Consider the following 16,771-nt stretch of genomic DNA (forward strand, 5'->3'; position numbering starts at 1 on the left):
TCAGTGCGGCCCCAGCCTCCGGGATCCTGGCTGCATCCACAGCAGCCCTGGCGCCGTGTTCCCTGTTTCAAGACTCGCTTTTGCAGCTAAGAATCAGTTCTTTTCCTGCTCCACACTTCAAAGCTGTTGCCTGTAAATGAGGCAGCCTCTCCTGCCGGGGGCAAAGTGGCGTTGAGCCCCCACGACCGGCCAGCAGCAGCAGTCCTCCCTTAAGAGATGGCCAGAGGAAGGTCCACAAGCTTCCCGGCTGCCTGAGGCTCAGTGGCCACCTTTTCCACCTCAGCTACTCCGCGCCAGCCGCCGCAGCCGCCGCCATCTTGAAAGCCTCCCTTTCTTTACATACACAGACATGCATCATCACGTATACACAAGGTAAATATGCCAATATGGCAAACCAAATATTGATTAATACAAAATGATAAAGACAATTAGGAAATTCCTGATTTTTATTAGAATAATGATTTGGTCATCTGTGAACAGAATATATAAAACCTATATACAACTCTTTATTTTTTTCAAGGAAAACCTATAAAACTAAAGACTTTTAGAGACTCAGTGCCCATTTTGTCCTATAAAGCCTAGTGTATGGTTGTTGTTTGGGGGCCCCTAGCATCTATTCACCTGGCTTCTACTTTACCATGCATTGATTTTTTTTCCTCTAGGATCAACTCCATCCCCAAATTTCAGGACACCTGCTATGGTTGGGGTTGACACCCCCTCTACCTCCAGGTTGGGTAGGTGATTCATGTTTGACTAGTCAGAAAATTTAATGACCACATATACTAGTATGGGCAAATAAACTCACCAGAGACAATTAAATGTAATTATGGCTAGGCTTTTAAGAGAGAGACATTTCCTTGTATGTTAAAATTAAACCTGGGAAAATACAGATTTGAAAGTGTTCAAGGCATCTTCCCATCACTTGAAGCTAAATGAAGAGAAGAGTTGAAGCACGTCAAGGCACCAGGAGACATAATGAGCCTCTGAATTAAGTGTTGCCTGGTTTAAAATACCCATGGGATTTTCAACTCTGTTTACAAATTTTCTTTTAAGAAAAATTTAAATTGAGTTTGCAATGCATTGCAATGAAAACAGTTCCAAAATTGCAAATATATTCTTCACAAAAAATAGTTCTTAAAGAAAAATATATTTTAGTAAATTAAAAACATAAACTCATTTGTTTCAAGAAAAAAGACAGTTGATCCCTAATTTTGTTAATCACTATTAGGATGGGCAAGTGGTATTCAGCTTCTAGCTACAAGTATATGTTGTATACGGATTGAGTATCCCTTATCGAAAGTACTTGGGATCATAACTGTTTCAGATTTCAATTTAAAAAAATGTTTTTGAATATTTGCAGAATACATACTGATTGAGCATCCCTAATCCACAAATCTGAAATCCAAAATTCTCCAATGAGCATTTTCTTCAATTGTCATATGGAAGCTCAAAAAATTTTAAATTTTGAAGCATTTTGGATTGGGTATTTTTGGATTAGGGATGCTCAACCTGTATAAAAGAGAATGTGGGGAAAATACATTATCACATTTATATACACAGGTATGGTTAATAATAGTACATGTGGAATATGGGTAGACTTTTCTTTTCCATAACTATTCCCTAATATATTTTATAGTCTTATTCCTTATATCTATTGGGAAAGAAATATTCTATGATATATATTATATGTTTACTTACAAATATCATAATATTAAATAATTTCCCCAACTACAAGTTATTAATGCTTAATATACTTAAAGTGATAATGAAACTAGGTTTTTCAGTGTATATGTAAATATTTGGAAAGAATACACATAATAGAAGAGAGATTGAAAATTTTCTTACATGACTACATTTCTATCCTTTAGTAGGAATCCAGACTCCTATATGGCAGTCCCTAAGAGAGAGAAGTAGAGCTCTTATATTTCTTATTTATTTTTACCTATTCTGAGCCGAAAAACTTTGGTTACCTTAAAAGCTCTAGCAGGTATATTTCACAGAATAACAATAAAAATTCTTGGAAATTCAGAAGTAGCATTTAAGTGTCCAGAAAAAGTATTCATCTTGTTACAGTCATGGTAATACTGGAATTTGAGAAGATTCAATACACAGAACTGTGTTCCCCCAAGAATCTTTCTAGAGATATACATTATGAAGTTGAACTCTGTACAAATTCAGTGCCAAAATAAACTTTTCTCTTTTTCTTTAAGCCCTGAGTTAGTTATAACAATTCTCTTACCATTCATGGATGTTAAGGTGAAGTAATTATATAGTTTCTCTAATAAAGATGGTTTGAAATATAGCAGTTTACTTAGATCTCTGGTTCCAAATGTGAGAATAGCTTTAATGTTTGCTATAGTGAATTTTGCCTATGTTTTTACATTCTTGCTTTGCAACCATGTTATAATTACCAAAATGTATGGGTATTTCAAAATTCTAGTTGAATTTTGTTAAGACACTGAATGATACCGTACCCTGAGGAACCATACTATTAAAATTTTAAAAATGATGGTAGGATCTCTTGTAGGTATCGTGGAAGGAAAAGCAACACAATAAAAAAAAAAATTCTCCTTCATAGATATTGCAGTCTGTTGAGTAATACAAATAACAATATTCAGTATATAAGTAAGTATATATCCTTTATGAGGAAGTGCCCCGCCCTCATGAAGGATAGCAAGCAGTAACAAGATTCTAAAGGAGATGGCTGTGTTAGTTTCCAAGGACTGCCGTAACATATTGCCACAAATTTAGTGGCTTAAGCAGAAATGTTTTCTCTCATAGTTCTGGAGGCTAGAAATTCAAAATCAAGGTACTGATAAGGCTCCCTCTGAAGGCTCTTAAGAAGAATCCTTTCTTGCCTCATCCAGCTTCTGCTGGCTCCTATGATTCCATCATAACCCCAAACTTTGCCTCCATCCTCACATGGCCTTCTTCCCTGTGTTTCTGTGTTTCAAATCTCCTTCTCTCTTCTCGTGTAAGGGCAACAGTCATCACATTTAGGGCCCATCCTAAATCCAGGATGATCTCATCATGAGATCTGTAACTTGATTTTATCTATAAAGACTCTATTTCTAAACAAAACAACATTCACAGTTACTGGTTAGGACTTGGACATATCTTTGTAAAGACAATTCAACCAACTGCAGTACCTAAACAAAAAACAGGTTAGTTTGGCACTACTATGTATGTGCCAAAAGTAGACAATAAAATTGAGTGGATCAGAGCAAGAGTATTACTCACAGCCCAGAAAAGAGAAGAGACAGCAGCATGGTAGGTACTATGGATTGAATGATCCCCAAGACTCATTGAAGCTTGATCCCCATTATGAAAGTGTTAAAAATGTGGGAAACCCTGTTATGGTAATTGAAAGGTGAGGCCTTTAAGAGGTGACTAGATTCTGATGGTTTAATGGGTGGCCATGGGTGTGGTTAATGATGGCTTTATAAAGGCAGTGAGTAAGCAGCTTATCTCTCTTGCTTAGCACATTCTTGCCACAAGATACTGTGTAGAATCACTGTAGAGAGTTTCTTTGTAAAACAATGTCCTCACCAGATGTGTACCCTGGACTGTGTACTTCCCAGCCTCCAAAACTGTGAGAAATAAATTCTGTTTCTTTATAAATAACCCAGTTTCAGGTATTCTGTTATAAGTAACAGAAATGGACTAATACAGCAGGGCTCGTTCCTTTCTAAGTCCCAAGCAGTGACATATGGGCCAGAGATGGCTCCACATGCAGAGGGTGACATTGGGCTGAGCCAGTTGCCCTCATCCAGAGATTGCGAGGTTGTAAAAGAGTCACATTGTGTCACCTTGACCTACTTAATTACCTAGAAGTGCTCTCAACAACGATTTGCAGGGATGTTCAGAGCAACAGTGAACTGCCTTTTCCAACAATCCACCCCTTTGACTTACACACTCTTGGTTGACTTTAAATTTTCATAAGTGTATTCCTATGGTAGCCAGAATATTGTCTGCCAAAGATATCCACACTTTAGTCCCTAGATTCTGTGAATGTTTTACTTTAAATGGCTAAGAAGTGTTTCAGGTGGAATTAAGGCTGCTAATCTGCTGACACTGAGTGAGGAGATTTTCCTGGATTATCTCCATGGGGCCAGTATAATCACTGGCTCCTCAAATGTGGAAAAGTAAGGCCAAAGAGTTGATTAGAGAGTCAGAGAGATGCAGAACACAAAGGACTTGACCTGTTGTTGCTGTCTTTGAAGATGGTCATTGGCTTCGAAGGTGGCAGAAATGGTCCATAAGAAAAGGATTTTAGGCAGCCTCTAGAAGCTGAGAAAGGGCCTTAGCTGACAGCCAGCAAGGACACAACCACGAGAACTAACTTATGCCAACTAACTTAGTCCTACAACCACAGAGACTAACTTATGCCAACACCTGGAGTGATCAATACAGCAAATATCCCCTTGAGCCTGTGAAAAAACAATACAGTTTTGGCCAAATGTGAGCCATGCCAGACTTCTGATCTCCAGAATTCTAGATTAATACATTTGTGTTGTCTAAACCACTGTTTGTCATAATTTGTTACCTCAACAAGTAATACAATGCCGTTGCTCTGCAACTTGAATTTAATGCTCTCATAGGGCTGGACCATGTGCATTCATTTTCTCTCATACAACACTTGATTAGTGCTATTATCATCAGAACTCCAATCAGCAGAATGAGGCCAACCAGCAGTACTGACCTCAGCCATGCACCCCAGGATCGCACACTCAGCCTACTGAGTAACCCCAGAAGGGAGTAGTGGAGCTTATTTCAGATAAGCATTTACCTTCTTTGCTCATGGCATGATTTACTGTTCTACTATACCAGTGTCGATCCAGATACAACAGGAAATGTTGGTGCCCATACATCCTCTTCCTTGTTCACCTAGAATTCAACCTATGAGTTATTTATTACAGTCCAAACAAGCATCGCTGATCTTCTACAGCTTGTGCTGTCTCCTTGGGTTCACAGATTACTCCAGTTTGGGATTTTTTGTTGAATTTGCTTTGGATCGGTATTACATTGGTTTGGTTGAGCCACGTGAACAGTATCACCAAATATTTGTAGCTTCAATAGCCATTCATAGCATAACCCAAGGCCGGTTGATGGCCAGAAGAAGCACTAAAATTAGTATCAGTCCAAACAAAACAAAATTGTCTTCCTCTGTATGTTTGTACATGCACAAGGGCAGACTGATTTCATGAGCTATGGTTGATGGCATCAGGTACAGAAGTCACAGCCGTGCCCACATAGGCTTTTCTGTTCCCAAGATGGAGAAGACAAACTCTGCAGTGGGTCAGATTTCCAACTGTAGCCACTGCTTGACTCAGGTGAACAGGTGATTGGTTTTTCAGGTTGTGGTGCTGAATATACATATATATCCTTTGTATCATCTTTCAGGTCTCTATTTCATTTAGTTCTGCTCTGATCTTTTTTTTTTTTTCTCATCTAATTTTGGGTTGGATTGTTCTTGTTTCTCTAGTTCTTTGAACTGTAACATTAGGTTGTTTATTTGAAATCTTTCTATTCTTTTGATGTAAGCATTTATTTCAATGGACTTCTGTCTTCATACTGCTTTTGCAGTATCCCACAGGTTTTAGTATGTGTTATTTTCATTAGTTTCAAGAAATTTTTTGATTTCCCATTTAATTTCTTCTTGGACCCACAGGTCATTCAGCTGGACGGCAGGAGCTGCACAAGCGTCTGACACCATGTAGGCAGCATGGGCTGCACAGTGGGGTGTGCTGTGCAGGATGAACTTCCTCCATGGGGAGAAGGGCCGTAGCTCTGGGACTAGACAGTGGCACTGGCTGGGGCAGAAGCAAGAGGAGTCTTACAACTGGAAATGCTCACTGCTGAACAGATTCTTTCAGCCACGAGGGAGAATTCCTCCTGGCTGATCCTGGTGTGTAAGACATCATGGTGGCTAAAGCTACATGCCTGTTTCTCCTCTATACCACCCTCCTTGGTTTTTTGTGCTCCACAGAGTCCTCAGCAGGCTCCAACCGCCCTCCCACACTCCCACTGATGCTTTCCCCAGTGCTTAGCTGTCCTTTCCATGCTCTGGTCCCTTTCTGTGGGAGGATCGAGCATTGGGTACCTCTAGTCAGCCATCTTGCCCCATCCCCTGGTACTAAATAATAATCACCCATCTCTCCCTATTCCTCCTGAAGTCTCAGGTGTTCTCTCCCCAGGTGCTGGGGTAGCTGTTCTTCCAGGTTGCTTTTCCATGGTCAAATAGTCCATTTATACAAATCTATTCCTCACCTGTATCCAGACCTTTTGTCCAGGTGACTCAGGGGTCATGGACCCAGGTCACAAATAGTGTTCCCATCGGAGAAAAAAAAAATTGTTTATTGAGCACCTACTATGTCCAAGTTGCTTATATTGGCTATGTGGGTTTATCTTAACAATAATCTTTAGATATAGGTTTTATTATTATTTCTTCTCTGCATAAAGCTTCTTATTCTAGAATTTAAGAGTCCTTTTGTGATTTCAGTTTTCATGGAGTGGGAAAAGGTATTGAATGAAGGAAGACAGCCCAACAGATGGTGTGGAAGTCCAGGATTTATTATTGATATTTTTAAAATGTCAAAGCTGAGAGTCAGAATGGTTTAGTAGCTTGTTTAAGCTTGACACTACTCTACCTTCCAATTTATGTTGTCTTTGCAGATGGCTTGCAATCAAGAAATACTCAATATATAAAATTGAGTGAGTCAGTATGATTCAAAATCTCATGTTTTATCCCTTATGCCATACTGTCTTATACTCCAAAGAAAGGAAAGTGAAGAGTGTTGGTTAAATTAAAACATACACATATTGGTCTGGGTGGTTAGCTCACTTGGTTAAAGTATAGTGCTGATAACACCAAAGTCAAGGGTTTGGATCCCCATACTGACCAGCCACACACAGGCAGACACACAAGTGTCAAAACATACACACAGACACAGATAAACACATGTACACACACACACAGTCTAACTCTTGTTTTCCCCATTCTGTTCTGATTTAACAAAAACTCAAAAAATCATTTAAAAATTTATTTGACTCCCAAAATAATTTTTCCAGATATAAAATGTATATTGTATACACAAAAATGGATTTAAAATGTATATTGCACAATAAAGAAATCAGGTTATACTAAAATGTACATACATTTATATATCTCTGTAATAGTGTGAATGATGCTAAAATTATAATTTCGTAAGTTTATGTACTTTATAAACAATATTAAGTAATTATAAACATGACATCATATAAAAAATCCTCTAAGATAGGAATTTTTTTATCCCCATTTTTAGATAAGAAACCTGAAATCCTACGAGGAGAGGCAACAGCCAGTAAGTAAAGGAGCCTATATTCAAACACAAGCTTGCACTGACAAATCTACAAGCATTGTTTTGAGTCATGTTGCTTTCCTGTGAACCAGAAATTAAAGAAACTTAGAGGTGACCTTGGTAAAAAAAACTGTATTAAGCTTGTTGTCTTTATATCATGTAGGAAACAATATCACACCTGAATAGTCACCAGCACAGACTGTACATCCTGAGACATGGTTATCCTGCATTTGCAGTGGATAGATTCATGGATAGATGGATCCTGGGGGAATGTTTTAGTTTATTAAATATGCAAGAGATCTGTGGCTGTTAGCAAAACTTGCCATTTGTCCTGGTGCTCCATGAAGCACTTGTTTTGTTTCGTGTTATGGCAGTATGTGGCATCATCACCAACCAAAGAGCTCTCCTAGGGTGAAGCTACTGAACTGGCTATTTTACTAAAATTAGTCTTAAAGCTTCTGATTCCGTGGTACAGTCTCTCTCCTTCTCTCCAACACTTATCAGATCTCTCTATTTCTATGAAACCATTCCTCACTTTTTCCTTATACACCATGTACACCCAGATGTGGCTGGGGATATTCACAAAAGTGGAACGTTAAAATGCTCTAGACACACGGCTTTTCAGATTAGGAAGAAGATCTCCATGTGAGCAGAGGCAGGTAGGTCAAGTGACCCTTACATAAGTGCCCCACTGTTGTTCTCTTGCTTGGACTCCCACTGCCATCTGTCCACAGGCAAGCCCTGCTAGTCCTTCTTTAAGCTCTGGTCATGAGCTGAAGAAATACATGCTTCTCTCGATCACTCTTAGCCTACTGAGTTGTACGAACACACCTGACGTGCAAATGGTTCTCAAGTTTTAGTAAGTTGCCAGACTCACCCACAGGGCTTGTTAAAACAAATGGCTGATTGAGCGGGTCTGTGGTGGGGCTGAGTATTTGCATTTCTAACAAGTTCCCAGGTGTGAAGGTTAATTCTAGGTGTCAACTTGATTAAGGAATGATGAGAAACCTGGTAAAGCTGTTTTTTTAGGTGTGTCCATTACGATGTTTCCGGCAGAGATTAGTATGAGCCTGGGTGGAAAAGACCCATGCTCAATGTGGGCGGGAACCATCCAGTCCACTGGGTGTCAGGAGAGAACAAAAGACAGAGAAAAAAGGTAAATTTCTCTCTATCCTCTGGAGCTGGAATACACTCTTCTCTTCTGTTCGTGGACATCAGAGCTCGAAACTCTTCAGCTTTGGGTTCCAGGACTTACATCAAGGACACTATCAGCTTCCCTGGCTTTGAGGCCTTCAGACTTGGACTAAACCACGCTATCAGCATTCAGTTTGTGGGTGGCATATCGTGGGACTTCTCCTCACAATTGCGTGAGCTAATTCCCCAAATAAATTACCTTTCATATATTTATAACATATCCTACTGATTCTCTCTGGAGAACCCTGTCTAATGCACCAGGTGATGCTGATGTTGCTGGTCTGAGACCACCTTAGGAACCACAACCCTATGCTAAGGCACTCGGAAAGGAAGCATGGAAGATCCAGAAGGACAAATGTTCCCCCAAATTCCAGTTCTCCGATCATGCTATGGAGAAGTGTTCCATTAAGTCCTCCTACCCCGTCCCCATGCACAGCTTCTCTGGGAGAACTATATTTTACCCCATTTGTTGTCAGCCCTAGCTTCATATTAAAATCACTTGGAGAGATTATTAAGAAATACTCAGATACCATTCCCATATAGTCAGTTTAGATCAATCTGGCCTGCTGTGGTGGCATTGGCTTTTTTTTTTTTTTTTTTTTTTTTTTAATAATCTAAGTGATTTTGCTGTGCAGCCAGGGCTGAGAGTCACTGCAAGTCCAAAAGGGGAGGCCTGAGTTTTCTTGATCACTTTTCTCTCCCTGTCACATCTTCCACTGCAGGGTAGAGTATCATCAAATAGTGAGATGGAGCACCAGGTAAGAGGTTTGGATTTGCCTTTCTTCACCTAAGTTTCTGTTCCCGGATGTACTTGACCACAAAGCCTGCTCTTTTATAATGTCAACAATACTTCTTTATTTTTATTTCATGAGAACCTACTAAGTGTCAACACTGTCCCAAGCTATAACATAAGTTATTTCATCTTGTATTTATATTTATGTGCGGTTACTAATTCAGATGAGCAGTATTAATTTTTAAAAAGTGAAAGATGTCACTCTGAGCCCATGTATGTCTGGGAAGATACCACACTGATCCATAAACATACATATCAATCAACATTCACCCCACCACAAAGCTCACTGATGAATATTAAATTGAAGATACCATTACAATAGACATGTGCTAGTTCTAATAATTCAGTTATTTTTGGTAGCATATTATCTGTACACGAGCTATGAGACATTTTATGAAGATAGGATTAATAAGACACCAACCTTTTGACACTTCTTTGCTTTTTATAAATAAATCATTGAAGGCAGAAATATTGTGATTGATTTATAAATTAATTTAGAATTTCTTCTGACTCAAATAATTAGCAAAATATTATTAAAATTGGAATTAGGATGAAAAGAAAGACAGTCAAGATGGATAGATGACGACTTTTGCTAACTTTCAGTAAGAAAGATAGTAGAGGGATATTTCATGATTCTTTCTTAAATATTACACACTATAACAATAGCTATAAAAATAGAGGTTATTATTAAATATGCAAGAACTAGAAAAGTTTCAAAATTTAAACTGGAAAGGTAACTGAGGAAAAATAAAACTATTTTAAAATATTTTAAACTTTAATCAAATATAGTGTCATATTTTTAATTTTGTTTATCACTGCTTCTGCCTTTTAATGTCTATTACAATTTTGGATGAGCAATGATGAATCAGATTATGAAATCCAATATTTATAATGACTTATAAACCATCCATTAGGGCACTATAGAGTTGAAAATTTCTATTATCATTTTTTGTTCAGCTTGTTCTTGGTATCTATTCTCATAAATAAAAAGCAGTATGATTACTGGAGGAGGCAGGAGCTAAACAGAATATAATTCTCTTTTAGAAACACCTACTATAGACGTAATTCAATTGATTTGAGGTTAGAAGACATCTGAGTATTATTTCACATACATTAAAAGCCATGAGTAACAATGACATTATTAAAATATTTCCAAAGTGACTATTATTGCCATTCCATAAATGGCTTTTATTATTTTTAAACTTTATTATGTAATGAATATCTTTGTGATTTTTTTTAATTAACTTTTTTTTTGAAGGCAAATTTCACTTTCAAAGTGATTTTTTTTTTACAAAGTTTGTTCAAATATGTGTTTTCATCATTATCCTTTACAGAGTATATCTATTTAACAAGGTGCAGCATAGACTTGTTTCTTAATAAAAATTTATAGATAATTACCTTTAGCAAAAATTGAAAAATCAGATATAAATGAATCAAGAAAATAATAAATTCTAGTTTTATTTTCTTTAAGATTTACAACATGGGAGTTGACCATGATTTAGTGAAAGCTTTTCAGAGAGGTAAACAGAGAGAAGAAACCAGATTGGAGTAAAATAGGAATAAATTGGAGTGAAAGGTGAAGAAATGGAAGAAGCTATTATAGAATACTATTTTAAGATATTTGATTGTAGATTTTTCAAAAATATGAGAAATAATAGTTACTTTGATAATTAGGTTTTTTATTTGTTTGTTTTTTAATTAGAGAGACTTGAGCCTTTTAATTATGAGTAGAGTAAGACTAATGCTTTTCTGGGCAGGTGGATTTTTGAATAGAGGAGAACAACAAATTATTGTAGGGCAAGACAGGAGTTGAAATGGTGAGTCCTGGTATCTAAGCTCAAGAGTAAGAGAAGTAGTGGAGAAATTACAGAGCAATTATGTGTTTAGGGTGTTTAGGTAGTGCTGATGGAAGGCATCAAAACAGATCATCTGGAAGATTGGGAATTTTTGCTCAGTGAGTTATTTAGTGTTGTAGCCAATATGTATTAAAGCATCACAATGATTTAATACGTATTACACCTAACTGAACGTTAGCAGTTATAAGTTATATATTTTTCACACCTGTAAAGGACATCAAAATCATTCTGAAAACTCAGTTAACAATTTTATTATTAGATTGGAGCAGAAGTCTTAATAATTTGAGCAGGAAATGTGGCCTAACAGCCCTTTCCTCTCTCTAAAATTCCAAACAGCAGGGGTGTCAAAGCTGGGAAAGCCTTAATTTCACCCTTCAGTGTCTCATGAGACTGGAAACTTCAATTTTGACCAAATGGATGGAAAGGCTGTATAAAGTTTTCTACCTGAAATGAAACAATTTTAACCTTCTGCTGAGTTTTCCACTTTACAATAGCGTCAGTGTTCCAACAGACTGCTTTTGCTTTGGTTTACCAAGGAAAGAGAGCAGTTTTTATGGCCACTCCTGCAGCTGTACTCTCTAAATTTCAGTTTTCCCCTTAGGCAGGCAGGCAGGCAGGCGCAACAGGAGTCCTTAGCTGGGCAAGTTTTAAAAGCAATGTAAAACTTAAAATAGAATTTCAGTCTTCTCATTTTCATCTTGCTTAAAAAATCTGGGCAGTTAGTGGGACCAGCCATTTCATTGACTTAATTTTATTTAATTTTTAAAAATAAGGATATGCACATCTATTTGTTCAAATAACAAATACATAAACTGATTGACAGTTAATAGCAAAAATACTCTGTAGAAAGAAGGGCTTCTAATTTTCACAAAAAACTACAGACATAAAACTTATTAAAATTTACGTATTTTATAATCTCTACAATTTTTTAAAGTAGCTCTCTAAAGTCTTCCAAAAGCATGCAAATATCAAATTAATTTTAACAGAGGAAGAGGAATAAACTTTTCAAAGGCAAATTAAATTCTAAGTAAGTCAACAAGACCACTTAATAAAAAGAAATCAAGAACAGAAATTACATATCTAAGTTTAGCAGCATAAGTTGTATGAAAAATCAATAAATCAGAATATAAATGTGAGGACACTTCAAAAAGTTCATGGAAAAATAGAATTCAAAGATAATGAGCATCTTTCCATGAACCTTTGTTTGTTTAATTTTTTTCTTTTTCTCAGAAAAGACTAAGATCATAGAAAATATGTTTTATTTTATGACCACAATAACAGAAGGAAATTTAGAAAACTCACAAATGTGTGGAAATTAGACAACACTCTCCTAAATAAATAGTGGTAAAAATTAAAGATCACACAGAAATTAGTACTTTGAAATAAAGATCAAAGGGCAACATATCAAAATTTATAGGATGCAGGGCTCATGCAGTGCTTAGAGGAAAATTTATACTTGTAAACACCTGTATTAAAAATAAGAAAAATCTCAAATCAGTAATGTAAATAAACTTCTACATGAAGAAGATACAGTAGAGTAGACTAAACCAAAAGCAAATATAAGTAGGAAATAACAAAGATTACAACAGAAATATATGAACTAGGCAATTAAAAAACAATAGAGAAAGTCAACCAAACCAAAAGTTGATTATTTAAAAAGATCAACAGGGCCGAGCCCGTGGCGCACTCAGGAGAGTGCAGCGCTGGGAGCGTGGCGACGCTCCCGCCGCGGGTTCGGATCCTATATAGGAATGGCCGGTGCACTCACTGGCTGAGTGCAGGTCACGAAAAAAGACAAAAAAATAAAAAAAAAATAAAAAATAAATAAATAAAAAGATCAACAAAATTTATAAACTTTTGTCTCGACCAAGAAAACAGGGACAAGACCAAAATTGCTAAAATCAGAAATAAAGCAGGGGCACTATTGCATTATCACTGTGGCTTTTCTTGGAGGTAAGGGTTAGTTTCTTTCTCTTCCTTATTTGCATTTTTGTTCTACCAGTCAGTTTTGTTCTTTCTTGCGTATTCATGGTAGTAATGATCGTTTTTTGCATTCCAGATGCAGGGCTTCCTTGATGATTTATTGTAGGGCTTGTTGTGTGGTGGTGAACTCCTTCAGTTTTTGTCTCTGGAAAATGCAATATTTTCCCCTCATTTCTGAAGGTTAGCCTTGCTGGGTATAGTAGTATTGGCTGGTAGTTATTTTTCTGTCCTGTAGAGTTTCTTTTGAGAAGTCTGCTGTTAGTCTGATAGGGGCTCCCTTATAGTTAACTTGACACTTTTGCTTCTTCTAAGATTCATTCTTTGTCTTTGAGCTTTGCCATTTTGACTATAATGTGTCTTGGAGAGGATCTTTTAGGGTTGAATCTGTCTGGGGATCTTTGAGCCTCATGGATCTGAAGGTCCAGTCCATGTCTCTCCCTGTACCTGGGATGTTTTCTGTTATGTTATATTGAATAAGTTTCTATGCCTTTTACTTTCTCCTTCCCTTCTGGAGCACCCATGATTTGAATATTTGTGTGCTTAATGTTGTCTGCTAGCTCTCATAGATTTTCTTCATTTTTAAAAATTCTTTTCTCATTTTTCTCTTTTGTCCACCTGGGTTATTTTGAAAAGATTATCTTCAAGATCAGAAATTCTTTCTTTTGCTTGTTCTAGCCTGCTACTTAAGCTATAAGTTGTGTTTTTCATTTCGTTGAGTGAAACTCTCAGTTCCATGAGTTCTGCTAAATTCAAGGGATGAATCTCTTTGTAAATTTCCTCCTTCATATCCTGAATTTTTTTCTCTTTTCTTTATGTTGTCTGAGTCTTCTCATATCTCATTGATATTCCTTAAGATTGTTGCTCAGAATTCCTTTTCAGTCATTTCTAGGGTTTCCTACTCTACAGAATCTGGTATTTGAGAATTACTGTATTCTTTTGTGGTATCATATTTTCTTGGGTGTTCATATTTCTAGTATCTCTGTGTTGATGTCTGATCATCTGTAGAGCAGTTGCTTCTTCTGTTACTGTGGAGTAGGTTTGGGAAGAGAGATGTCCTCTTCTTTTTCCAGTCTTTACTGGTGATTGTCCTTGTTTCAATGCAGTCAAGTGTCTGGCAGGCTGCCTCCATGATGACTGTGGCATTATGGCATAGAAGCTACCTTTGAGGCAGCTGTGGCAGTGGTGGTAGTTGTGGAGAGCCACTGAATGGAAATGTTTTTAGCATGCTCCTTTGCCTGCTTCTGGGCAGAGGTAGCCACACCCCTCAGTTCCTTGCCTAGGTTCCTGGGTGTGCTCTCTTGCCAGCTTCCAGGCAGAGGGGACTGTGGCCCTCGGGTGCTTTATTTTAAATTTTCAAACATCAACCATGTCAACAGCTTTTTAAATTTGTCTTAAAGAATGAGTTTTTGTTAATTTGATAAAATTTTCTGGGTCCTATCTTTGTTAGACCAAGTAGAAGAGGAGTATAGGAAACATAATTTGACTACTGAAAGTAAACAAATTCTCTCTATATAAATGTTTATATATAATTATATATTAATTTATTAAATTATATATAATTTAATATATATTAAAATTATACAAATTATATACAAATTATACAAATTTGCATATAAAAATATTTGTATTATATACAAAATATACAAATTATATACAGAATATACAAATTATATATATATGTTTTGATATATAATTATATATATAATTTGTTTACTTTTAGTAGTCATATATATTTTATACATGAGTCCTTCAAAAATTTTATGGAAAGATTTGTATTCTCTTTCAATTCTATTTTTCCATGAACTTATTGAAGTATATATACACACATACACAGACACACATATATATATATATTTATGTGTGTATATATATATATATGTAATATATTTAGAATCGCCAACTCTACCTCCTCTTTAATATTTTTTATTATAAAATGTAATGTAAGGAGCAAGTAGTCAATTATCACAGTCCTAAAAATGAAAGGGTTATTGTATGGACTTCTAATCTACCATAGGTTGTTCGTTTGTTTTATGTTTTTTGTTTATTTCATTTCTCCTGTAACATCAGAAGTTTCCTAGGACCAAACTGTGATAATCATGCAGACCTTTCTGGGCAGAAATACAAGCAAACAAAGGGCAGTGCAAACTGTAAATGATCCAGATACTTTGATCTCTAATTATTTGATATAAGTATGCAAGATGTATATGCATATGTTCACAGGCTATTCTTTATAACAGGTGTTCTCAGGATACTAGCACAGAAAATCTTGCTGACTTATACTCCGAATATTTTAATGTATGGAAAACTCTAACATAAATGTCACAGGGAAATAATTCAGTTTATAGCACCACTGTAGATCAGTTATGAATGAATGACACGTACTCAGCTGTGCTGTATGTGGTTGTGCAGTTTGGGTTCTGCTGAAATGCCTCATGTCATGGATTCTGGTCTTCTACTGTACCTCTGCTGGTGAATAACTATTTTAATCTACGTGAAGGCAGCATCTTAGCTACAGCTGTAACTGAAATTATATAAATGTGAGGGCCAAAACATGTTAGCACTGACTTAAAGATTTCCTTTGAAAATTCACCAAAAATCAGCATTTTGGATGGTTGCTTTAATTTTCTATATCACACAAATAGATCCTTGGTTATTTAAGGATATTGGTGGTTGAAAAACAAATAGCAGTAAGGTACAATTTCAAGAAACCTGTAGCTAACACAAGATCACAATAGCAATTGCACATGCACACACACACACTTTTTCCCCCAATGAACAAGTAATTTGTTTGAAAAATGTATTTTATTTCAACTGCTAGAGAAAATTCCAATTATTCTAATTTTACATTTATACCACATCTCTCATTCAGACATGTGATTGATTTAGTATTTTACATTTCAGTAGTGCAGCACCCTAAACTTTAAGGTAGATTTAATATTTTGTTTTTTAGGATATCACAGTTTTCTTAATCATAATGCGTATTCTTTGTAGAGATTTTTCTTATGCTTTATTTAATTAGACACCACTGTTGTATAGTTGGGAAATTATAGAATAATTTTTATTCAATAATTTTGTTCTCTTAAGTAAGACATGCTATTAAGCTGAATGTTTTTTACACCCATGAAGCCAGAATAGACGAATTGGGAAATATACCACTCTTCTCCTCCAATTAAAAAAATGAGATAAATTATCATTAGCTGACAAAATTCCACCTGAACCTTTTGTTGCCTATATTTTGAAAAGTTAAAATGATAGGGGAAAAAAATTCATAACAGAATTTTAATTGTCAAAAGTAATAAGGAATATATAACATTTCATTACCTAATTAAATATATCAAAGGATGATTTGCATTCATACAGTATTCCTTGTGTTTACATTATAAAATTTAATTTAAAATAGTAGAATAATTATTATCCTAAGTTATTTTGCATTTACATAACCTAAATAAAATGAATTTATTTTCTATTCCAAAACTAATTAATAGTAGGTGCAAACTTGAAGGATTCTAAGATTATTTCATTTTGATAACCTTTCATATTTTTGTGAAATGCGAAAGAGGACTATTTGGATTGCAGACCATATTTACTACTATGTTTACTATGTG

The 16,771-nt window shown here is 36.0% G+C and overlaps 1 protein-coding gene across 2 annotated transcripts in view; it reads left to right on the forward strand.

The window, feature by feature from the left end:
• The window catches only part of CCDC102B (coiled-coil domain containing 102B), a 301,210-nt gene that overhangs the window by 140,637 nt on the left and 143,802 nt on the right, over window positions 1-16,771 (forward strand). The window contains exon 7 of one of the 2 annotated variants that reach the window (XM_063077430.1): window positions 5,672-5,728. The exons of the other annotated variant lie outside the window; for it this stretch is intronic. Coding sequence (XP_062933500.1) covers window positions 5,672-5,710 — 39 coding nt within the window. The 3' untranslated portion in view covers window positions 5,711-5,728. Of the gene's footprint in view, window positions 1-5,671; window positions 5,729-16,771 lie in introns of those variants that run through there. 2 annotated transcript variants of the gene reach the window in all.

This window comes from Cynocephalus volans, chromosome 13 (genome assembly GCF_027409185.1).
Source record: "Cynocephalus volans isolate mCynVol1 chromosome 13, mCynVol1.pri, whole genome shotgun sequence".
NCBI classification, from domain to species: Eukaryota; Metazoa; Chordata; class Mammalia; order Dermoptera; family Cynocephalidae; genus Cynocephalus; species Cynocephalus volans.